The sequence below is a fragment of the Oncorhynchus keta genome, chromosome 28 (assembly GCF_023373465.1).
Source record: "Oncorhynchus keta strain PuntledgeMale-10-30-2019 chromosome 28, Oket_V2, whole genome shotgun sequence".
In the NCBI taxonomy this organism is placed as follows: Eukaryota; Metazoa; Chordata; class Actinopteri; order Salmoniformes; family Salmonidae; genus Oncorhynchus; species Oncorhynchus keta.
Window position 1 is genome coordinate 1,421,394 of NC_068448.1, and position 25,132 is coordinate 1,446,525.

General features: G+C 45.4%; 1 protein-coding gene and 1 long non-coding RNA gene across 4 annotated transcripts in view; one reads left to right on the top strand and one right to left on the bottom strand.

Moving 5' to 3' along the window:
- Positions 1–3,167, top strand: part of LOC118381085 (rho-related GTP-binding protein RhoA-A-like) — a 15,286-nt gene extending 12,119 nt beyond the window's left edge. For all 3 annotated transcript variants that reach the window (XM_052484315.1, XM_052484313.1, XM_052484314.1), the window contains exons 5-6: positions 1,830–1,960; positions 2,316–3,167. In XM_052484315.1, the coding sequence (XP_052340275.1) occupies positions 1,830–1,960; positions 2,316–2,489 (305 nt within the window). In that variant the 3' untranslated portion in view covers positions 2,490–3,167. The remainder of the gene's footprint in view (positions 1–1,829; positions 1,961–2,315) is intronic.
- A 517-nt stretch (positions 3,168–3,684) lies between these two features.
- LOC127913065 (uncharacterized) lies at positions 3,685–14,411 on the bottom strand. Its single transcript, XR_008084470.1, has 19 exons — positions 13,958–14,411; positions 13,795–13,870; positions 13,001–13,314; positions 12,740–12,869; positions 12,186–12,305; positions 12,056–12,142; positions 11,751–11,880; positions 11,435–11,531; positions 11,315–11,390; positions 10,532–10,837; positions 9,806–10,488; positions 9,375–9,520; positions 8,610–8,706; positions 7,274–7,321; positions 6,417–6,513; positions 6,273–6,370; positions 5,939–5,987; positions 4,075–4,122; positions 3,685–3,834 (listed from the first exon to the last, which is right to left on the bottom strand). It is a non-coding gene; the product is annotated as an uncharacterized LOC127913065 (long non-coding RNA).
- Between the last annotated feature and the right edge of the window lie 10,721 nt (positions 14,412–25,132).

A 25,132-nucleotide genomic window follows, 5' to 3' on the forward strand; every position in this document is an offset into this window, starting at 1 on the left:
TACCCCTCAGATCAGGAAGTGTTTTGTTGGACGGTGTACACCCCCTCAGATCAGGAAGTGTTTTGTTGGACGGTGTATACCCCCTCAGATCAGGAAGTGTTTTGTTGGACGGTGTACACCCTCAGATCAGGAAGTGTTTTGTTGACGGTGTATACCCCAGTTCCACTGCAGTTCCACTACAGTTTCATTGTATCCTCTATAATCAGGGACTGATTTAGACCTGGGACACCAGGTGGGGGAATCCCCTCTAATCAGGACTGATTTAGACCTGGGACACCAGGTGGGGGATTCCCCTCTAATCAGGACTGATTTAGACCTGGGACACCAGGTGGGGGAATCCCCTCTAGATTAGGGACTGATTTAGACCTGGGACACCAGGTGGGTGATTCCCCTCTAAATTAGGGACTGATTTAGACCTGGGACACCAGGTGGGTGAATCCCCTCTAATCAGGGACTGGTTTAGACCTGGGACACCAGGTGGGTGAATCCCCCTCTAATCAGGGACTGGTTTAGACCTGGGACACCAGGTGGGTGATTCCCTCTATAATCAGGGACTGATTTAGACCTGGGACACCAGGTGGGGGATTCCCCTCTATAATCAGGGACTGATTTAGACCTGGGACACCAGGTGGGGGATTCTCCTCTATAATCAGGGACTGATTTAGACCTGGGACACCAGGTGGGGGATTCCCTCTATAATCAGGGACTGATTTAGACCTGGGACACCAGGTGGGGATTCCCTCTATAATCAGGGACTGATTTAGACCTGGGACACCAGGTGGGGGATTCCCCTCTATAATCAGGGACTGATTTAGACCTGGGACACCAGGTGGGGGATTCCCCTCTAGATTAGGGACTGATTTAGACCTGGGACACCAGGTGGGGGATTCCCCCTCTAGATTAGGGACTGATTTAGACCTGGGACACCAGGTGGGGGATTCCCCTCTAGATTAGGGACTGATTTAGACCTGGGACACCAGGTGGGGATTCCCCTCTAGATTAGGGACTGATTTAGACCTGGGACACCAGGTGGGGGATTCCCTCTAGATTAGGGACTGATTTAGACCTGGGACACCAGGTGGGGGATTCCCCTCTAAATTAGGGACTGATTTAGACCTGGGACACCAGGTGGGGGATTCCCCTCTAGATTAGGGACTGATTTAGACCTGGGACACCAGGTGGGGGATTCCCCTCTAGATTAGGGACTGATTTAGACCTGGGACACCAGGTGGGGGATTCCCTCTAGATTAGGGACTGATTTAGACCTGGGACACCAGGTGGGGGATTCCCCTCTAGATTAGGGACTGATTTAGACCTGGGACACCAGGTGGGGGATTCCCCTCTAGATTAGGGACTGATTTAGACCTGGGACACCAGGTGGGGGATTCCCCTCTAGATTAGGGACTGATTTAGACCTGGGACACCAGGTGGGGGATTCCCCTCTAAATTAGGGACTGATTTAGACCTGGGACACCAGGTGGGGATTCCCTCTAAATTAGGGACTGATTTAGACCTGAGACACCAGGTGGGTGATTCCCCTCTAAATCAGGGACTGATTTAGACCTGGGACACCAGGTGGGTGTAATTAATTATCAGGTAGAACAGAAAAGCAGCAGACTCCGGACCTCGTAGGGTCAGAGTTCATTACCCCTGGTGTATACTGTGTATCCGGTACATACGACTAATCACACACACACACACACACACACACACACACACACACACACACACACACACACACACACACACACACACACACACACACACACACACACACACACACACAGAGAGAGAATTTACTGAACACGACACACACTCTCTCCCTCCAGAGAACATTCCAGAGAAGTGGACTCCGGAGGTGAAACACTTCTGTCCTAATGTTCCCATCATCCTCGTGGGCAACAAGAAGGACCTGAGGAACGACGAACACACACGCAGGGAGCTGGCCAAGATGAAGCAGGTACGTCACACCCTTCTCCCTGTAGCAGAGACATGGCTAACGGTGTGTGTGTGTGTGTGTGTGTCTGTTAACTTCTCTCTCTCTCCAAGATGAAATGGGTACGTCACACCCTTCTCCCTGTAGCAGAGACATGGCTAACGGTGTGTGTGTGTCTGTTAACTTCTCTCTCTCCAAGATGAAATGGGTACGTCACACCCTTCTCCCTGTAGCAGAGACATGGCTAACGGTGTGTGTGTGTCTGTTAACTTCTCTCTCTCCAAGATGAAATGGGTACGTGTGTGATGGACAGGTCACCTCCGTCTCTCGCTAAACAAAATCATTTTCTCTCTCTCTCTCTCTCTCTCTTCGTCTCTAGGAGCCAGTGAAGTCGGAGGAGGGCAGAGACATGGCTAACAGGATCGGTGCCTACGGCTGTCAGGAGTGCTCAGCTAAGACCAAGGACGGAGTCAGGGAGGTGTTTGAGATGGCCACCAGGGCGGCGCTACAGGCCAAGAGACGTGGAAATAAGAACGCCTGCATGCTGTTATAGTCCCCAGGGAGACGTTGCCCCTGGATACTGATCTTGGACCAGTTTTACCTTCCCAAAATATAGTTGTAATCATTTAAAGGGATAGTGTCACATTTTTGCGATGACTAAAAGTCTGACAGGGCTTCCCCAACTGGTGCCCCGATTTTTATTTACCTCCCCAAGTTTTCTGAGCAAAAATAAATACAAGTTTACGTTATTTTATTGTTGGACATAAAGACTGTAAAAACCCCTGAAAATCAGTTCCTTTTGATTTTGTAGATCTGTACCAAAGTATTCTCGCTCATAATAGAGAGAGATATATGTGTGATTGTATACAAAATCTAAGCCAGGTTTGAAATGATTGTTTTAGTCAGTGTGTATATATATTTGTTTGGGCTTCCTGCGGTCAATTTGCAGTCTACAAAGGATTTCCTTTTCCATTCGCTCAAGAAAAAAATATTTCTGTGGCTGAATCTCTAGGTGATGCTGGCGTTAGCGCAATCAGCTAACTGATACCATAGACTTCCAGTCATTACGCTAACACTAGTTTATCAAAGGCTCACAAAACTTACTTAAACTTCCTTTAAACTACACTGAGACACGTTTGTATCCATGAGTTTATCTGACTCTGGGTCTGTAGTTATAAAGGGCTTAATTGCCAAAATGGTGCACCATCCCTTTTGAGGGGTAGTTTTAAAACTGGTCTCAGATCTGTGCCTGTGGGTAACGCCCCTTTTGAGGGGTAGGTTTAAAACTGGTCTCAGATCTGTGCCTGTGGGTAACGTCCCATATCGGCACCCTATTCCCTATGTGGTGCGCTATATAGGGTTCCATTTGGGACTGGGGAGGTGAGGGGATAGAAAGGGTTAAATGCCCTCGATCTGAAAAAATTGCGTTGGTATCAAAAAGGAAATCAAATCAAACTTTATTCGTCATATCCACAGGATACAGAAGCGATTCTATATGGAACTACTGTGTGAAAGTAGGTCATGTTCATTAGTCACCGAACGGAACAAAACACACTGAAACCGGGAGGGATCTACCTGAACTTTTACAATAAGAAATGCTTTTTTTTTTCCCCCCAATCTTCTACTGCAGTACATTTTTTTTTTTACGGTGTTTATTAATGAATACAACCCTGATGGCCGAGGTGGAAATGTGGCTATGTTTTTACATGTATCCAATCCTATCGGAACTTCACTAATGCCTTCGGTTGAAGGAGCCAAGTGGGCTGGGAAAGATACTGTGGACAGTGTTGTGTTGATGTGGAACTGTGCCATGAGGCCTAGAGGAGGAATTGAGAAAGTAGCTTCGACTGTGGCTTCCTCTCCTGGTCAACCCAGCTGGCCTTAATTTAAATTTTCTCCTGTCCACTGCCTTTGTCACCATAGACAGGAAGCTGTTAGTTTCACCTGTCCTCTGCCTTCAGGTAACTATAGACAGGAAGCTGTTAGTTATCACCTGTCCTCTGCCTTCAGGTAACTATAGACAGGAAGCTGTTAGTTTCACCTGTCCTCTGCCTTCAGGTAACTATAGACAGGAAGCTGTTAGTTTCACCTGTCCTCTGCCTTCAGGTAACTATAGACAGGAAGCTGTTAGTTATCACCTGTCCACTGCCTTTATGTCACCATAGACAGGAAGCTGTTAGTTTCACCTGTCCTCTGCCTTCAGGTAACTATAGACAGGAAGCTGTTAGTTTCACCTGTCCTCTGCCTTCAGGTAACTATAGACAGGAAGCTGTTAGTTTCACCTGTCCTCTGCCTTCAGGTAACTATAGACAGGAAGCTGTTAGTTTCACCTGTCCTCTGCCTTCAGGTAACTAGACAGGAAGCTGTTAGTTTCACCTGTCCTCTGCCTTCAGGTAACTAGACAGGAAGCTGTTAGTTTCACCTGTCCTCTGCCTTCAGGTAACTATAGACAGGAAGCTGTTAGTTATCACCTGTCCACTGCCTTTATGTCACCATAGACAGGAAGCTGTTAGTTTCACCTGTCCTCTGCCTTCAGGTAACTATAGACAGGAAGCTGTTAGTTTCACCTGTCCTCTGCCTTCAGGTAACTATAGACAGGAAGCTGTTAGTTTCACCTGTCCTCTGCCTTCAGGTAACTATAGACAGGAAGCTGTTAGTTATCACCTGTCCTCTGCCTTCAGGTAACTATAGACAGGAAGCTGTTAGTTTCACCTGTCCTCTGCCTTCAGGTAACTATAGACAGGAAGCTGTTAGTTTCACCTGTCCTCTGCCTTCAGGTAACTAGACAGGAAGCTGTTAGTTATCACCTGTCCTCTGCCTTCAGGTAACTATAGACAGGAAGCTGTTAGTTTCACCTGTCCTCTGCCTTCAGGTAACTATAGACAGGAAGCTGTTAGTTATCACCTGTCCTCTGCCTTCAGGTAACTATAGACAGGAAGCTGTTAGTTTCACCTGTCCTCTGCCTTCAGGTAACTATAGACAGGAAGCTGTTAGTTTCACCTGTCCTCTGCCTTCAGGTAACTAGACAGGAAGCTGTTAGTTATCACCTGTCCTCTGCCTTCAGGTAACTATAGACAGGAAGCTGTTAGTTTCACCTGTCCTCTGCCTTCAGGTAACTAGACAGGAAGCTGTTAGTTTCACCTGTCCTCTGCCTTCAGGTAACAATAGACAGGAAGCTGTTAGTTTCACCTGTCCTCTGCCTTCAGGTAACTATAGACAGGAAGCTGTTAGTTATCACCTGTCCTCTGCCTTCAGGTAACTAGACAGGAAGCTGTTAGTTTCACCTGTCCTCTGCCTTCAGGTAACTATAGACAGGAAGCTGTTAGTTTCACCTGTCCTCTGCCTTCAGGTAACTATAGACAGGAAGCTGTTAGATTCACCTGTCCTCTGCCTTCAGGTAACTAGACAGGAAGCTGTTAGTTTCACCTGTCCTCTGCCTTCAGGTAACTATAGACAGGAAGCTGTTAGTTTCACCTGTCCTCTGCCTTCAGGTAACTATAGACAGGAAGCTGTTAGTTTCACCTGTCCTCTGCCTTCAGGTAACTATAGACAGGAAGCTGTTAGATTCACCTGTCCTCTGCCTTCAGGTAACTATAGACAGGAAGCTGTTAGTTTCACCTGTCCTCTGCCTTCAGGTAACTATAGACAGAAAGCTGTTAGTTTCACCTGTCCTCTGCCTTCAGGTAACTATAGACAGGAAGCTGTTAGTTATCACCTGTCCTCTGCCTTCAGGTAACCATAGACAGGAAGCTGTTAGTTTCACCTGTCCTCTGCCTTCAGGTAACTATAGACAGGAAGCTGTTAGATTCACCTGTCCTCTGCCTTCAGGTAACTAGACAGGAAGCTGTTAGTTATCACCTGTCCTCTGCCTTCAGGTAACTATAGACAGAAAGCTGTTAGTTTCACCTGTCCTCTGCCTTCAGGTAACTATAGACAGGAAGCTGTTAGTTTCACCTGTCCTCTGCCTTCAGGTAACTATAGACAGGAAGCTGTTAGTTTCACCTGTCCTCTGCCTTCAGGTAACTATAGACAGGAAGCTGTTAGTTATCACCTGTCCTCTGCCTTCAGGTAACTATAGACAGGAAGCTGTTAGTTTCACCTGTCCTCTGCCTTCAGGTAACTATAGACAGGAAGCTGTTAGTTTCACCTGTCCTCTGCCTTCAGGTAACTAGACAGGAAGCTGTTAGTTATCACCTGTCCTCTGCCTTCAGGTAACTATAGACAGGAAGCTGTTAGTTTCACCTGTCCTCTGCCTTCAGGTAACTAGACAGGAAGCTGTTAGTTTCACCTGTCCTCTGCCTTCAGGTAACAATAGACAGGAAGCTGTTAGTTTCACCTGTCCTCTGCCTTCAGGTAACTATAGACAGGAAGCTGTTAGTTATCACCTGTCCTCTGCCTTCAGGTAACTATAGACAGGAAGCTGTTAGTTATCACCTGTCCTCTGCCTTCAGGTAACTAGACAGGAAGCTGTTAGTTTCACCTGTCCTCTGCCTTCAGGTAACTATAGACAGGAAGCTGTTAGTTATCACCTGTCCTCTGCCTTCAGGTAACTATAGACAGGAAGCTGTTAGTTTCACCTGTCCTCTGCCTTCAGGTAACTAGACAGGAAGCTGTTAGTTATCACCTGTCCTCTGCCTTCAGGTAACTATAGACAGGAAGCTGTTAGTTTCACCTGTCCTCTGCCTTCAGGTAACTAGACAGGAAGCTGTTAGTTATCACCTGTCCTCTGCCTTCAGGTAACTATATAGACAGGAAGCTGTTAGTTTCACCTGTCCTCTGCCTTCAGGTAACTAGACAGGAAGCTGTTAGTTATCACCTGTCCTCTGCCTTCAGGTAACTATAGACAGGAAGCTGTTAGTTTCACCTGTCCTCTGCCTTCAGGTAACTAGACAGGAAGCTGTTAGTTATCACCTGTCCTCTGCCTTCAGGTAACTAGACAGGAAGCTGTTAGTTTCACCTGTCCTCTGCCTTCAGGTAACTATAGACAGGAAGCTGTTAGTTTCACCTGTCCTCTGCCTTCAGGTAACTATAGACAGGAAGCTGTTAGTTTCACCTGTCCTCTGCCTTCAGGTAACTATAGACAGGAAGCTGTTAGTTATCACCTGTCCTCTGCCTTCAGGTAACTATAGACAGGAAGCTGTTAGTTTCACCTGTCCTCTGCCTTCAGGTAACTAGACAGGAAGCTGTTAGTTATCACCTGTCCTCTGCCTTCAGGTAACTATAGACAGGAAGCTGTTAGTTTCACCTGTCCTCTGCCTTCAGGTAACTAGACAGGAAGCTGTTAGTTTCACCTGTCCTCTGCCTTCAGGTAACTAGACAGGAAGCTGTTAGTTTCACCTGTCCTCTGCCTTCAGGTAACAATAGACAGGAAGCTGTTAGTTTCACCTGTCCTCTGCCTTCAGGTAACTATAGACAGGAAGCTGTTAGTTTCACCTGTCCTCTGCCTTCAGGTAACTAGACAGGAAGCTGTTAGTTTCACCTGTCCTCTGCCTTCAGGTAACTATAGACAGGAAGCTGTTAGTTTCACCTGTCCTCTGCCTTCAGGTAACTATAGACAGGAAGCTGTTAGTTTCACCTGTCCTCTGCCTTCAGGTAACTATAGACAGGAAGCTGTTAGTTATCACCTGTCCTCTGCCTTCAGGTAACTAGACAGGAAGCTGTTAGTTATCACCTGTCCTCTGCCTTCAGGTAACTATAGACAGGAAGCTGTTAGTTATCACCTGTCCTCTGCCTTCAGGTAACTATAGACAGGAAGCTGTTAGTTTCACCTGTCCTCTGCCTTCAGGTAACTATAGACAGGAAGCGGTTAGTTTCACCTGTCCTCTGCCTTCAGGTAACTATAGACAGGAAGCTGTTAGTTTCACCTGTCCTCTGCCTTCAGGTAACTATAGACAGGAAGCTGTTAGTTATCACCTGTCCTCTGCCTTCAGGTAACTATAGACAGGAAGCTGTTAGTTTCACCTGTCCTCTGCCTTCAGGTAACTATAGACAGGAAGCTGTTAGTTTCACCTGTCCTCTGCCTTCAGGTAACTAGACAGGAAGCTGTTAGTTTCACCTGTCCTCTGCCTTCAGGTAACTATAGACAGGAAGCTGTTAGTTTCACCTGTCCTCTGCCTTCAGGTAACTATAGACAGGAAGCTGTTAGTTATCACCTGTCCTCTGCCTTCAGGTAACTATAGACAGGAAGCTGTTAGTTTCACCTGTCCTCTGCCTTCAGGTAACTATAGACAGGAAGCTGTTAGTTTCACCTGTCCTCTGCCTTCAGGTAACTAGACAGGAAGCTGTTAGTTATCACCTGTCCTCTGCCTTCAGGTAACTAGACAGGAAGCTGTTAGTTTCACCTGTCCTCTGCCTTCAGGTAACTAGACAGGAAGCTGTTAGTTTCACCTGTCCTCTGCCTTCAGGTAACTATAGACAGGAAGCTGTTAGTTATCACCTGTCCACTGCCTTCAGGTAACTATAGACAGGAAGCTGTTAGTTTCACCTGTCCTCTGCCTTCAGGTAACTATAGACAGGAAGCTGTTAGTTTCACCTGTCCTCTGCCTTCAGGTAACTAGACAGGAAGCTGTTAGTTATCACCTGTCCTCTGCCTTCAGGTAACTATAGACAGGAAGCTGTTAGTTTCACCTGTCCTCTGCCTTCAGGTAACTAGACAGGAAGCTGTTAGTTTCACCTGTCCTCTGCCTTCAGGTAACAATAGACAGGAAGCTGTTAGTTTCACCTGTCCTCTGCCTTCAGGTAACTATAGACAGGAAGCTGTTAGTTATCACCTGTCCTCTGCCTTCAGGTAACTAGACAGGAAGCTGTTAGTTTCACCTGTCCTCTGCCTTCAGGTAACTATAGACAGGAAGCTGTTAGTTTCACCTGTCCTCTGCCTTCAGGTAACTATAGACAGGAAGCTGTTAGATTCACCTGTCCTCTGCCTTCAGGTAACTAGACAGGAAGCTGTTAGTTTCACCTGTCCTCTGCCTTCAGGTAACTATAGACAGGAAGCTGTTAGTTTCACCTGTCCTCTGCCTTCAGGTAACTATAGACAGGAAGCTGTTAGTTTCACCTGTCCTCTGCCTTCAGGTAACTATAGACAGGAAGCTGTTAGATTCACCTGTCCTCTGCCTTCAGGTAACTATAGACAGGAAGCTGTTAGTTTCACCTGTCCTCTGCCTTCAGGTAACTATAGACAGAAAGCTGTTAGTTTCACCTGTCCTCTGCCTTCAGGTAACTATAGACAGGAAGCTGTTAGTTATCACCTGTCCTCTGCCTTCAGGTAACCATAGACAGGAAGCTGTTAGTTTCACCTGTCCTCTGCCTTCAGGTAACTATAGACAGGAAGCTGTTAGTTTCACCTGTCCTCTGCCTTCAGGTAACTAGACAGGAAGCTGTTAGTTATCACCTGTCCTCTGCCTTCAGGTAACTATAGACAGAAAGCTGTTAGTTTCACCTGTCCTCTGCCTTCAGGTAACTATAGACAGGAAGCTGTTAGTTATCACCTGTCCTCTGCCTTCAGGTAACTATAGACAGGAAGCTGTTAGTTTCACCTGTCCTCTGCCTTCAGGTAACTATAGACAGGAAGCTGTTAGTTATCACCTGTCCTCTGCCTTCAGGTAACTATAGACAGGAAGCTGTTAGTTTCACCTGTCCTCTGCCTTCAGGTAACTATAGACAGGAAGCTGTTAGTTTCACCTGTCCTCTGCCTTCAGGTAACTAGACAGGAAGCTGTTAGTTATCACCTGTCCTCTGCCTTCAGGTAACTATAGACAGGAAGCTGTTAGTTTCACCTGTCCTCTGCCTTCAGGTAACTAGACAGGAAGCTGTTAGTTTCACCTGTCCTCTGCCTTCAGGTAACAATAGACAGGAAGCTGTTAGTTTCACCTGTCCTCTGCCTTCAGGTAACTATAGACAGGAAGCTGTTAGTTATCACCTGTCCTCTGCCTTCAGGTAACTATAGACAGGAAGCTGTTAGTTATCACCTGTCCTCTGCCTTCAGGTAACTAGACAGGAAGCTGTTAGTTTCACCTGTCCTCTGCCTTCAGGTTAATATATAGAGGAAGCTGTATCACCTGTCCACTACCTTCAGGTTACTATATAGAGGAAGCTGTATCACCTGTCCACTACCTTCAGGTTACTATATAGAGGAAGCTGTATCACCTGTCCACTACCTTCAGGTTACTATATAGAGGAAGCTGTATCACCTGTCCACTACCTTCAGGTTACTATATAGAGGAAGCTGTATCACCTGTCCACTACCTTCAGGTTACTATATAGAGGAAGCTGTATCACCTGTCCACTACCTTCAGGTTACTATATAGAGGAAGCTGTATCACCTGTCCACTACCTTCAGGTTAATATATAGAGGAAGCTGTATCACCTGTCCACTACCTTCAGGTTACTATATAGAGGAAGCTGTATCACCTGTCCACTACCTTCAGGTTACTATATAGAGGAAGCTGTATCACCTGTCCACTACCTTCAGGTTACTATATAGAGGAAGCTGTATCACCTGTCCACTACCTTCAGGTTACTATATAGAGGAAGCTGTATCACCTGTCCACTACCTTCAGGTTACTATATAGAGGAAGCTGCTGTCCTGTCCACTACCTTCAGGTTACTATATAGAGGAAGCTGCTGTCCTGTCCACTACCTTCAGGTTACTATATAGAGGAAGCTGTATCACCTGTCCACTACCTTCAGGTTACTATATAGTGGAAGCTGTATCACCTGTCCACTACCTTCAGGTTACTATATAGAGGAAGCTGTATCACCTGTCCACTACCTTCAGGTTAATATATAGAGGAAGCTGTATCACCTGTCCACTACCTTCAGGTTACTATATAGAGGAAGCTGTATCACCTGTCCACTACCTTCAGGTTAATATATAGAGGAAGCTGCTGTCCTGTCCACTACCTTCAGGTTACAATATAGAGGAAGCTGCTGTCCTGTCCACTGCCTTCAGGTTACTATATAGAGGAAGCTGTATCACCTGTCCACTACCTTCAGGTTACTATATAGAGGAAGCTGCTGTCCTGTCCACTACCTTCAGGTTACTATATAGAGGAAGCTGCTGTCCTGCCCACTGCCTTCAGGTTACTATATAGAGGAAGCTGTATCACCTGTCCACTACCTTCAGGTTACTATATAGAGGAAGCTGCTGTCCTGTCCACTACCTTCAGGTTACTATATAGAGGAAGCTGTATCACCTGTCCACTACCTTCAGGTTACTATATAGAGGAAGCTGCTGTCCTGTCCACTACCTTCAGGTTACTATATAGAGGAAGCTGCTGTCCTGCCCACTGCCTTCAGGTTACTATATAGAGGAAGCTGTATCACCTGTCCACTACCTTCAGGTTACTATATAGAGGAAGCTGCTGTCCTGTCCACTACCTTCAGGTTACTATATAGAGGAAGCTGTATCACCTGTCCACTACCTTCAGGTTACTATATAGAGGAAGCTGCTGTCCTGTCCACTACCTTCAGGTTACTATATAGAGGAAGCTGTATTACCTGTCCACTACCTTCAGGTTACTATATAGAGGAAGCTGCTGTCCTGTCCACTACCTTCAGGTTACTATATAGAGGAAGCTGCTGTCCTGTCCACTACCTTCAGGTTACTATATAGAGGAAGCTGTATCACCTGTCCACTACCTTCAGGTTACTATATAGAGGAAGCTGTTTCACCTGTCCACTACCTTCAGGTTACTATATAGAGGAAGCTGTAGCACCTGTCCACTACCTTCAGGTTACTATATAGAGGAAGCTGTATCACCTGCCCACTACCTTCCGGTTACTATATAGAGGAAGCTGCTGTCCTGTCCACTACCTTCAGGTTACTATATAGAGGAAGCTGCTGTCCTGTCCACTACCTTCAGGTTACTATATAGAGGAAGCTGTATCACCTGTCCACTACCTTCAGGTTACTATATAGAGGAAGCTGCTGTCCTGTCCACTACCTTCAGGTTACTATATAGAGGAAGCTGTTTCACCTGTCCACTACCTTCAGGTTACTATATAGAGGAAGCTGTAGCACCTGTCCACTACCTTCAGGTTACTATATAGAGGAAGCTGTATCACCTGCCCACTACCTTCCGGTTACTATATAGAGGAAGCTGCTGTCCTGTCCACTACCTTCAGGTTACTATATAGAGGAAGCTGCTGTCCTGTCCACTACCTTCAGGTTACTATATAGAGGAAGCTGTATCACCTGTCCACTACCTTCAGGTTACTATATAGAGGAAGCTGCTGTCCTGTCCACTACCTTCAGGTTACTATATAGAGGAAGCTGTATCACCTGTCCACTACCTTCAGGTTACTATATAGAGGAAGCTGTATCACCTGTCCACTACCTTCAGGTTACTATATAGAGGAAGCTGCTGTCCTGTCCACTACCTTCAGGTTACAATATAGAGGAAGCTGCTGTCCTGTCCACTGCCTTCAGGTTACTATATAGAGGAAGCTGTATCACCTGTCCACTACCTTCAGGTTACTATATAGAGGAAGCTGCTGTCCTGTCCACTACCTTCAGGTTACTATATAGAGGAAGCTGCTGTCCTGCCCACTGCCTTCAGGTTACTATATAGAGGAAGCTGTATCACCTGTCCACTACCTTCAGGTTACTATATAGAGGAAGCTGCTGTCCTGTCCACTACCTTCAGGTTACTATATAGAGGAAGCTGTATCACCTGTCCACTACCTTCAGGTTACTATATAGAGGAAGCTGCTGTCCTGTCCACTACCTTCAGGTTACTATATAGAGGAAGCTGCTGTCCTGCCCACTGCCTTCAGGTTACTATATAGAGGAAGCTGTATCACCTGTCCACTACCTTCAGGTTACTATATAGAGGAAGCTGCTGTCCTGTCCACTACCTTCAGGTTACTATATAGAGGAAGCTGTATCACCTGTCCACTACCTTCAGGTTACTATATAGAGGAAGCTGCTGTCCTGTCCACTACCTTCAGGTTACTATATAGAGGAAGCTGTATTACCTGTCCACTACCTTCAGGTTACTATATAGAGGAAGCTGCTGTCCTGTCCACTACCTTCAGGTTACTATATAGAGGAAGCCGTATCACCTGTCCACTACCTTCAGGTTACTATATAGAGGAAGCTGTATCACCTGTCCACTACCTTCAGGTTACTATATAGAGGAAGCTGCTGTCCTGTCCACTACCTTCAGGTTACTATATAGAGGAAGCTGCTGTCCTGTCCACTACCTTCAGGTTACTATATAGAGGAAGCTGCTGTCCTGTCCACTACCTTCAGGTTACTATATAGAGGAAGCTGCTGTCCTGTCCACTACCTTCAGGTTACTATATAGAGGAAGCTGTATCACCTGTCCACTACCTTCAGGTTACTATATAGAGGAAGCTGCTGTCCTGTCCACTACCTTCAGGTTACTATATAGAGGAAGCTGTTTCACCTGTCCACTACCTTCAGGTTACTATATAGAGGAAGCTGTAGCACCTGTCCACTACCTTCAGGTTACTATATAGAGGAAGCTGTATCACCTGCCCACTACCTTCCGGTTACTATATAGAGGAAGCTGCTGTCCTGTCCACTACCTTCAGGTTACTATATAGAGGAAACTGCTGTCCTGTCCACTACCTTCAGGTTACTATATAGAGGAAGCTGTATCACCTGCCCACTACCTTCAGGTTACTATATAGAGGAAGCTGCTGTCCTGTCCACTACCTTCAGGTTACTATATAGAGGAAGCTGTATCACCTGTCCACTACCTTCAGGTTAATATATAGAGGAAGCTGTAACACCTGTCCACTACCTTCCGGTTACTATATAGAGGAAGCTGTAACACCTGTCCACTACCTTCCGGTTACTATATAGAGGAAGCTGCTGTCCTGTCCACTACCTTCAGGTTACTATATAGAGGAAGCTGCTGTCCTGTCCACTACCTTCAGGTTAATATATAGAGGAAGCTGTATCACCTGTCCACTACCTTCAGGTTACTATATAGAGGAAGCTGCTGTCCTGTCCACTACCTTCAGGTTACTATATAGAGGAAGCTGTATCACCTGTCCACTACCTTCAGGTTACTATATAGTGGAAGCTGTATCACCTGTCCACTACCTTCAGGTTACTATATAGAGGAAGCTGTATCACCTGTCCACTACCTTCAGGTTACTATATAGAGGAAGCTGCTGTCCTGTCCACTACCTTCAGGTTACTATATAGAGGAAGCTGTATCACCTGTCCACTACCTTCAGGTTACTATATAGTGGAAGCTGTACCACCTGTCCACTACCTTCAGGTTAGACCTGAAATTTGCTCAATTGCCGAAGGAACATTGATCACTATTGTGTTTCCTTTAATAGTGTATCGTTACTGTTCTGTCCTCTGCTTTTACTACTGTTGCATAGCTAAAAATGTTTGATTTTAAGATCTGCTACTAAAAGTAAATAATGCCTGAGAAAAATAAACTTCAGTATTGTACTCTGTTTTTACCTGGCTGTCTGAAATGTTGAGGGGGGGTGATCTGTTATTTTTTTTTGTACAATACGACATCTTAGTATTTTTTTTTTCTTAAGGCTTTTCAAAATAAAAGGTATTTTTAGGGTATTCAGGCTTGATTTGTATTTTATTTATCTGTCGTGAATGCGAGTTGTGTTGTCTGCATGTTTCTATACAGAGGAATGGTTGCAGACAATGGCTATCAGTTAGCGGTCCTATCATGTCGTGGTATATTCACACCAGAGCCCTACTGATTGGATTGGCGAGTAGGAATGTTAATACCATATATTGTAAAACAGTGTAATATGTATATAATATGTAATATTTGGTATTCTAATACAAAGTACAGTGTAAAAACATGTAATAACAGTGTAATAGATAACAGTGTAATAGTAGCGTGTTGTAGTACCCTGTATAACAGTGTAATAGTAACGTGTTGTAGTACCCTGTATAACAGTGTAATAGTAGCGTGTTGTAGTACCCTGTATAACAGTGTAATAGTAACGTGTTGTAGTACCCTGTATAACAGTGTAATAGTAACGTGTTGTAGTACCCTGTATAACAGTGTAATAGTAACGTGTTGTAGTACCCTGTATAACAGTGTAATAGTAACGTGTTGTAGTACCCTGTATAACAGTGTAATAGTAACGTGTTGTAGTACCCTGTATAACAGTGTAACAGTAACGTGTTGTAGTACCCTGTATAACAGTGTAATAGTAGCGTGTTGTAGTACCCTGTATAACAGTGTAATAGTAACGTGTTGTAGTACCCTGTATAACAGTGTAATAGTAACGTGTTGTAGTACCCTGTATAACAGTGTAATAGTAACGTGTTGTAGTACCCTGTATAACAGTGTAATAGTAGCGTGTTGTAGTACCCTGTATAACAGTGTAATAGTAGCGTGTTGTAGTACCCTGTATAACAGTGTAATAGTAACGTGTTGTAGTACCCTGTATAACAGTGTAATAGTAGCGTGTTGTAGTACCCTGTATAACAGTGTAATAGTAACGTGTTGTAGTACCCTGTATAACAGTGTAATAGTAACGTGTTGTAGTACCCTGTATAACAGTGTAATGGTAACGTGTTGTAGTACCCTGTATAACAGTGTAATAGTAGCGTGTTGTAGTACCCTGTATAACAGTGTAATAGTAGCGTGTTGTAGTACCCTGTATAACAGTGTAATAGTAACGTGTTGTAGTACCCTGTATAACAGTGTAATAGTAACGTGTTGTAGTACCCTGTATAACAGTGTAATAGTAACGTGTTGTAGTACCCTGTATAACAGTGTAATAGTAACGTGTTGTAGTACCCTGTATAACAGTGTAATGGTAACGTGTTGTAGTACCTGTATAACAGTGTAATGGTAACATGTTGTAGTACCCTGTATAACAGTGTAATGGTAGCGTGTTGTAGTACCCTGTATAACAGTGTAATAGTAACGTGTTGTAGCACCCTGTATAACAGTGTAATAGTAACGTGTTGTAGTACCCTGTATAACAGTGTAATAGTAGCGTGTTGTAGTACCTGTATAACAGTGTAATAGTAACGTGTTGTAGTACCCTGTATAACAGTGTAATAGTAGTGTGTTGTAGTACCCTGTATAACAGTGTAATAGTAACGTGTTGTAGTACCCTGTATAACAGTGTAATAGTAACGTGTTGTAGTACCCTGTATAACAGTGTAATGTATAACAGTGTAATAGTAGCGTGTTGTAGTACCCTGTATAACAGTGTAATAGTAACGTGTTGTAGTACCCTGTATAACAGTGTAATAGTAACATATTGTAGTACCCTGTATAACAGTGTAATAGTAACGTGTTGTAGTACCCTGTATAACAGTGTAATAGTAACGTGTTGTAGTACCCTGTATAACAGTGTAATAGTAACGTGTTGTAGTACCCTGTATAACAGTGTAATAGTAACGTGTTGTAGTACCCTGTATAACAGTGTAATAGTAACGTGTTGTAGTACCCTGTATAACAGTGTAATAGTAGCGTGTTGTAGTACCCTGTATAACAGTGTAATAGTAACGTGTTGTAGTACCCTGTATAACAGTGTAATAGTAACGTGTTGTAGTACCCTGTATAACAGTGTAATAGTAGCGTGTTGTAGTACCCTGTATAACAGTGTAATAGTAACGTGTTGTAGTACCCTGTATAACAGTGTAATAGTAACGTGTTGTAGTACCCTGTATAACAGTGTAACAGTAACGTGTTGTAGTACCCTGTATAACAGTGTAACAGTAGCGTGTTGTAGTACCCTGTATAACAGTGTAACAGTAACGTGTTGTAGTACCCTGTATAACAGTGTAATAGTAACGTGTTGTAGTACCCTGTATAACAGTGTAATAGTAACGTGTTGTAGTACCCTGTATAACAGTGTAATAGTAGCGTGTTGTAGTACCCTGTATAACAGTGTAATAGTAGCGTGTTGTAGTACCCTGTATAACAGTGTAATAGTAGCGTGTTGTAGTACCCTGTATAACAGTGTAATAGTAGCGTGTTGTAGTACCCTGTATAACAGTGTAATAGTAACGTGTTGTAGTACCCTGTATAACAGTGTAATAGTAGCGTGTTGTAGTACCCTGTATAACAGTGTAATAGTAACGTGTTGTAGTACCCTGTATAACAGTGTAATAGTAACGTGTTGTAGTACCCTGTATAACAGTGTAATGGTAACGTGTTGTAGTACCCTGTATAACAGTGTAATGGTAGCGTGTTGTAGTACCCTGTATAACAGTGTAATAGTAGCGTGTTGTAGTACCCTGTATAACAGTGTAATAGTAACGTGTTGTAGCACCCTGTATAACAGTGTAATAGTAACGTGTTGTAGTACCCTGTATAACAGTGTAATAGTAGCGTGTTGTAGTACCCTGTATAACAGTGTAATAGTAACGTGTTGTAGCACCCTGTATAACAGTGTAATAGTAACGTGTTGTAGTACCCTGTATAACAGTGTAATAGTAACGTGTTGTAGTACCCTGTATAACAGTGTAATAGTAATGTGTTGTAGTACCCTGTATAACAGTGTAATAGTAGCGTGTTGTAGTACCCTGTATAACAGTGTAATAGTAATGTGTTGTAGTACCCTGTATAACAGTGTAATAGTAACGTGTTGTAGTACCCTGTATAACAGTGTAATAGTAGCGTGTTGTAGTACCCTGTATAACAGTGTAATAGTAACGTGTTGTAGTACCCTGTATAACAGTGTAATAGTAGCGTGTTGTAGTACCCTGTATAACAGTGTAATAGTAGCGTGTTGTAGTACCCTGTATAACAGTGTAACAGTAACGTGTTGTAGTACCCTGTATAACAGTGTAATAGTAGCGTGTTGTAGTACCCTGTATAACAGTGTAATAGTAATGTGTTGTAGTACCCTGTATAACAGTGTAATAGTAACGTGTTGTAGTACCCTGTATAACAGTGTAATAGTAACGTGTTGTAGTACCCTGTATAACAGTGTAATGTATAACAGTGTAATAGTAGCGTGTTGTAGTACCCTGTATAACAGTGTAATAGTAACGTGTTGTAGTACCCTGTATTACAGTGTAATAGTAACGTGTTGTAGTACCCTGTATAACAGTGTAATAGTAGCGTGTTGTAGTACCCTGTATAACAGTGTAATGGTAACATGTTGTAGTACCCTGTATAACAGTGTAATGGTAGCGTGTTGTAGTACCCTGTATAACAGTGTAATAGTAGCGTGTTGTAGTACCCTGTATAACAGTGTAATAGTAACGTGTTGTAGTACCCTGTATAACAGTGTAATAGTAACGTGTTGTAGTACCCTGTATAACAGTGTAATAGTAACGTGTTGTAGTACCCTGTATAACAGTGTAATAGTAACGTGTTGTAGTACCCTGTATAACAGTGTAATAGTAACGTGTTGTAGTACCCTGTATTAGTGTAATAGTAACGTGTTGTAGTACCCTGTATAACAGTGTAATAGTAACGTGTTGTAGTACCCTGTATAACAGTGTAATAGTAACGTGTTGTAGTACCCTGTATAACAGTGTAATAGTAACGTGTTGTAGTACCCTGTATAAATCAAATCAAATTTATTTATATAGCCCTTCGTACATCAGCTGATATCTCAAAGTGCTGTACAGAAACCCAGCCTAAAACCCCAAACAGCAAACAATGCAGGTGTAAAAGCACGGTGGCTAGGAAAAACTCCCTAGAAAGGCCAAAACCTAGGAAGAAACCTAGAGAGGAACCGGGCTATGTGGGGTGGCCAGTCCTCTTCTGGCTGTGCCGGGTAGAGATTATAACAGAACATGACCAAGATGTTCAAATGTTCATAAATGACCAGCATGGTCGAATAATAATAAGGCAGAACAGTTGAAACTGGAGCAGCAGCAGTCAGGTGGAATGGGGACAGCAAGGAGCCATCATGTCAGGTAGTCCTGGGGCACTGTCCTAGGGCTCAGGTCCTCCGAGAGAGAGAGAAAGAAAGAGAGAATTAGAGAGAGCATATGTGGGGTGGCCAGTCCTCTTTTGGCTGTGCCGGGTGGAGATTATAACAGAACGTGGCCAAGATGTTCAAATGTTCATAAATGACCCAGCATGGTTGAATAATAGTAAGGCAGAACAGTTGAAACTGGAGCAGGAGCATGGCCAGGTGGACTGGGGACAGCAAGGAGTCCTCATGTCAGGTAGTCCTGGGACATGGTCCTAGGGCCCAGGCCAGTTGAAACTGGAGCAGCAGCATGGCCAGGTGGACTGGGGACAGCAAGGAGTCATCATGTCAGGTAGTCCTGGGGCATGGTCCTAGGGCTCAGGTCCTCCGAGAGAGAGAAAGAAAGAGAGAAGGAGAGAATTAGAGAACGCACACTTAGATTCACACAGGACACCGAATAGGACAGGAGAAGTACTCCAGATATAACAAACTGACCCTAGCCCCCGACACATAAACTACTGCAGCATAAATACTGGAGGCTGAGACAGGAGGGGTCAGGAGACACTGTGGCCCCATCCGAGGACACCCCGGACAGGGCCAAACAGGAAGGATATAACCCCACCCACTTTGCCAAAGCACAGCCCCCACACCACTAGAGGGATATCTTCAACCACCAACTCACCATCCTGAGACAAGGCCGAGTATAGCCCACAAAGATCTCCGCCACGGTACAACCCAAGGGGGGCAACCCAGACAGGCCGACCACAACACTGTATAACAGTGTAATAGTAACGTGTTGTAGTACCCTGTATTACAGTGTAATAGTAACGTGTTGTAGTACCCTGTATAACAGTGTAATAGTAACGTGTTGTAGTACCCTGTATTACAGTGTAATAGTAACGTGTTGTAGCACCCTGTATAACAGTGTAATAGTAACGTGTTGTAGTACCCTGTATAACAGTGTAATAGTAACGTGTTGTAGTACCCTGTATTACAGTGTAATAGTAATGTGTTGTAGCACCCTGTATAACAGTGTAATAGTAGTGTTGTAGTACCCTGTATAACAGTGTAATAGTAACGTGTTGTAGTACCCTGTATAACAGTGTAATAGTAACGTGTTGTAGTACCCTGTATAACAGTGTAATAGTAACGTGTTGTAGTACCCTGTATAACAGTGTAATAGTAACGTGTTGTAGTACCCTGTATAACAGTGTAACAGTAACGTGTTGTAGTACCCTGTATAACAGTGTAATGGTAACGTGTTGTAGTACCCGACATCGACAGAGAAAGAAGAATAACGTAACAGTTTTACAATACTTAAAAAAATAAAATCCCATTCGTATGGATGTCCTCTCCTGCGTAAATTAACTTTAATGATTAACTGTCGTCCAATCATATTCCCGGAGAAAGAGTGTGTGCGTTGTATACACCAATCATACAGTCGAAACAACTATCAAGCACCGCCCAACTACACAAAATGAAGCCATTTTGCAAATATAATTTTTGGAGCTGAACTAACACACCTTCCTTCACTCAGTAGCTAGGGAACTCATTACACCAGAAAACGTAACTTGAACGTGAGGAAGGTAAGATATTTATGATTTGCACAATAACGAGTGTTTTATTGCAAACGTCCATATGCTGTCTAAACTGTTCATTGAGGCTGGTCCCAAAGCTAATCGCGTTTACATTGGCTAACCACCTTCACCAACACCACTATCAGCTGGCACTAACTAAATATGACTCTTTCGGTTATATTCTCTGTGTTATGTTTGCAAGCGATCCGGGATATTTATCTGCAATTACAAATGATTATTCAGTGCATCAGTGCATGCAGGCAGTTTGCGGTGTCCCTGTCAGTCTGTGTTGGTGTTCGTGTGTCCGACTGTCGGTCATCGAGGGTCAGTCGGTACAATGACGTCCTTTATTTACATCGGTGCCGGCTGGTCGATTCACTGCCCGTCTCTCAGTGGAGCTGTCAAATATTATGACAGACAAAAACAGAAAGACCCGTTTGCACATTTTTTTTTTTGCAGGCCATGTAATAATTTGGTCAGGTAAAAATGTATTTGACCTCGCATGTCACAATCTGACATAATGGCAGGCAACTTTGTAGGCTTTTACATTAGAGATTTGCATATTTTTCTTCTTCTTAAATCCATGAAAAAAAAAATGCAAATCTCTAATGTCAAACCTTCAAAGTGCTACTGAACGAAGCGCCCCCCTTTTGTCAATAGTGTGCAACTGCAGCTTGCAATTCAGGGCATTCCTGCATCTGCACGGAATGCCCCCCCCAGCAACCTCATTGGTTCCTGCATGAACGCCCCCCAGCAACCTTATTGGTTCCTGCATGAATGCCCCCCAGCAACCTAATTGGTTCCTGCATGAACGCCCCCCAGCAACCTCATTGGTTCCTGCATGAATGCCCTCCCGAGCAACCTCATTGGTTCCTGCATGAATGCCCCCGAGCAACCTCATTGGTTCCTGCATGAATGCCCCCCTCCCCAGCAACCTCATTGGTTCCTGCATGAACGCCCCCCCCTCCCCAGCAACCTCATTGGTTCCTGCATGAACGCCCCCCCATCCCAGCAACCTCATTGGTTCCTGCATGAATGCCCCCCCTCCCCCGAGCAACCTCATTGGTTCCTGCATGAATGCCCCCACCCCCCTCCCCGAGCAACCTCATTGGTTTCCGCATGAACACCCCCCCGAGCAACCTCTTTGGTTCCTGCATGAATGCCCCCCGAGCAACCTCATTGTTTCCTTCATGAATGCCCCCCAGCAACCTCATTGGTTCCTGCATGAACACCCCCCAGCAACCTCATTGATTCCTGCATGAATGCCCCGAGCAACCTCATTGCATGAATGCCCCTGAGCAACCTCATTGGTTCCTGCATGAATGCCCCCCAGCAACCTCATTGGTTCCTGCATGAACGCCCCCCTCCCCAGCAACCTCATTGGTTCCTGCATGAATGCCCCCCTCCCCGGGCAACCTCATTGGTTTCCGCATGAACACCCCCCAGCAACCTCACTGGTTCCTGCATGAACGCCCCCAGCAACCTCATTGGTTCCTGCATGAATGCCCCCGAGCAACCTCATTGGTTCCTGCATGAATGCCCCCGAGCAACCTCATTGGTTCCTGCATGAATGCCCCCCAGCAACCTCATTGGTTCCTGCATGAACGCCCCCCAGCAACCTCATTGGTTCCTGCATGAACGCCCCCACCCTCCCAGCAACCTCATTGGTTCCTGCATGTATGCCCCCACCCTCCCAGCAACCTCATTGGTTCCTGCATGAACGCCCCCCAGCAACCTTATTGGTTCCTGCATGAATGCCCCCCGAGCAACCTCATTGGTTCCTGCATGAATGCCCCCCTCCCCAGCAACCTCATTGGTTCCTGCATGAACGCCCCCACCCCCCTCCCCAAGCAACCTCATTGGTTTCACACCCCCCGAGCAACCTCATTGGTTCCTGCATGAATGCCCCCGAGCAACCTCATTGTTTCCTTCATGAATGCCCCCCAGCAACCTCATTGGTTCCTGCATGAACACCCCCCCCAGCAACCTCATTGATTCCTGCATGAATGCCCCTGAGCAACCTCATTGGTTCCTGCATGAATGCCCCCAGCAACCTCATTGGTTCCTGCCTGAACGCCCCCCCAGCAACCTCATCGGTTCCTGCATGAACGCCCCCCTCCCCAGCAACCTCATTGGTTCCTGCATGAACGCCCCCCTCCCCAGCAACCTCATTGGTTCCTGCATGAACGCCCCCCAGCAACCTCATTGGTTCCTGCATGAATGCCCCCCTCCCCGAGCAACCTCATTGGTGCCTGCATGAATGCCCCCACCCCCCTCCCCGAGCAACCTCATTGGTTTCCGCATGAACACCCCCCCGAGCAACCTCATTGGTTCCTTCATGAATGCCCCCCAGCAACCTCATTGGTTCCTGCATGAACACCCCCCCCCAGCAACCTCATTGATTCCTGCATGAATGCCCCGAGCAACCTCATTGCATGAATGCCCCCTGAGCAACCTCATTGGTTCCTGCATGAATGCCCCCCAGCAACCTCATTGGTTCCTGCATGAACGCCCCCTCCCCAGCAACCTCATTGGTTCCTGCATGAATGCCCCCCCTCCCCGAGCAACCTCATTGGTTTCCGCATGAACACCCCCCCCAGCAACCTCATTGGTTCCTGCATGAACGCCCCCCAGCAACCTCACTGGTTCCTGCATGAACGCCCCCCAGCAACCTCATTGGTTCCTGCATGAATGCCCCCCGAGCAACCTCATTGGTTCCTGCATGAACGCCCCCAGCAACCTCATTGGTTCCTGCATGAATGCCCCCCTCCCCAGCAACCTCATTGGTTCCTGCATGAACGCCCCCCTCCCCAGCAACCTCATTGGTTCCTGCATGAACGCCCCCCCAGCAACCTCATTGGTTCCTGCATGAATACCCCCCTCCCCAGCAACCTCATTGGTTCCTGTCTGTAATAAAGAGATGGGGAGAGGTCTGTCTGTAATAAAGAGATGGGGAGAGGTCTGTCTGTAATATAGAGATGGGGAGAGGTCTGTCTGTAATAAAGAGATGGGGAGAGGTCTGGCTGTAATAAAGAGATGGGGAGAGGTCTGTCTGTAATAAAGAGATGGGGAGAGGTCTGTCTGTAATATAGAGATGGGGAGAGGTCTGGCTGTAATAAAGAGATGGGGAGAGGTCTGGCTGTAATAAAGAGATGGGGAGAGGTCTGTCTGTAATAAAGAGATGGGGAGAGGTCTGTCTGTAATATAGAGATGGGGAGAGGTCTGTCTGTAATAAAGAGATGGGGAGAGGTCTGTCTGTAATATAGAGATGGGGAGAGGTCTGTCTGTAATATAGAGATGGGGAGAGGTCTGTCTGTAATGAAGAGATGGGGAGAGGTCTGTCTGTAATAAAGAGATGGGGAGAGGTCTGGCTGTAATAAAGAGATGGGGAGAGGTCTGTCTGTAATGAAGAGATGGGGAGAGGTCTGTCTGTAATAAAGAGATGGGGAGAGGTCTGTCTGTAATATAGAGATGGGGAGAGGTCTGTCTGTAATATAGAGATGGGGAGAGGTCTGTCTGTAATGAAGAGATGGGGAGAGGTCTGTCTGTAATGAAGAGATGGGGAGAGGTCTGTCTGTAATGAAGAGATGGGGAGAGGTCTGTCTGTAATATAGAGATGGGGAGAGGTCTGTCTGTAATAAAGAGATGGGGAGAGGTCTGTCTGTAATATAGAGATGGGGAGAGGTCTGTCTGTAATATAGAGATGGGGAGAGGTCTGTCTGTAATATAGAGATGGGGAGAGGTCTGTCTGTAATGAAGAGATGGGGAGAGGTCTGTCTGTAATGAAGAGATGGGGAGAGGTCTGTCTGTAATATAGAGATGGGGAGAGGTCTGTCTGTAATGAAGAGATGGGGAGAGGTCTGTCTGTAATGAAGAGATGGGGAGAGGTCTGTCTGTAATGAAGAGATGGGGAGAGGTCTGTCTGTAATATAGAGATGGGGAGAGGTCTGTCTGTAATGAAGAGATGGGGAGAGGTCTGTCTGTAATGAAGAGATGGGGAGAGGTCTGTCTGTAATGAAGAGATGGGGAGAGGTCTGTCTGTAATGAAGAGATGGGGAGAGGTCTGTCTGTAATATAGAGATGGGGAGAGGTCTGTCTGTAATGAAGAGATGGGGAGAGGTCTGTCTGTAATGAAGAGATGGGGAGAGGTCTGTCTGTAATATAGAGATGGGGAGAGGTCTGTCTAATGAAGAGATGGGGAGAGGTCTGTCTGTAATATAGAGATGGGGAGAGGTCTGTCTGTAGTAAAGAGATGGGGAGAGGTCTGTCTGTAATGAAGAGATGGGGAGAGGTCTGTCTGTAATAAAGAGATGGGGAGAGGTCTGTCTGTAATAAAGAGATGAGGAGAGGTCTGTCTGTAATATAGAGATGGGGAGAGGTCTGTCTGTAATGAAGAGATGGGGAGAGGTCTGTCTGTAATATAGAGATGGGGAGAGGTCTGTCTGTAATATAGAGATGGGGAGAGGTCTGTCTGTAATAAAGAGATGGGGAGAGGTCTGTCTGTAATAAAGAGATGGGGAGAGGTCTGTCTGTAATGAAGAGATGGGGAGAGGTCTGTCTGTAATGAAGAGATGGGGAGAGGTCTGTCTGTAGTAAAGAGATGGGGAGAGGTCTGTCTGTAATATAGAGAGATGGGGAGAGATCTGTCTGTAGTAAAGAGATGGGGAGAGGTCTGTCTGTAATGAAGAGATGGGGAGAGGTCTGTCTGTAATAAAGAGATGAGGAGAGGTCTGTCTGTAATAAAGAGATGGGGAGAGGTCTGTCT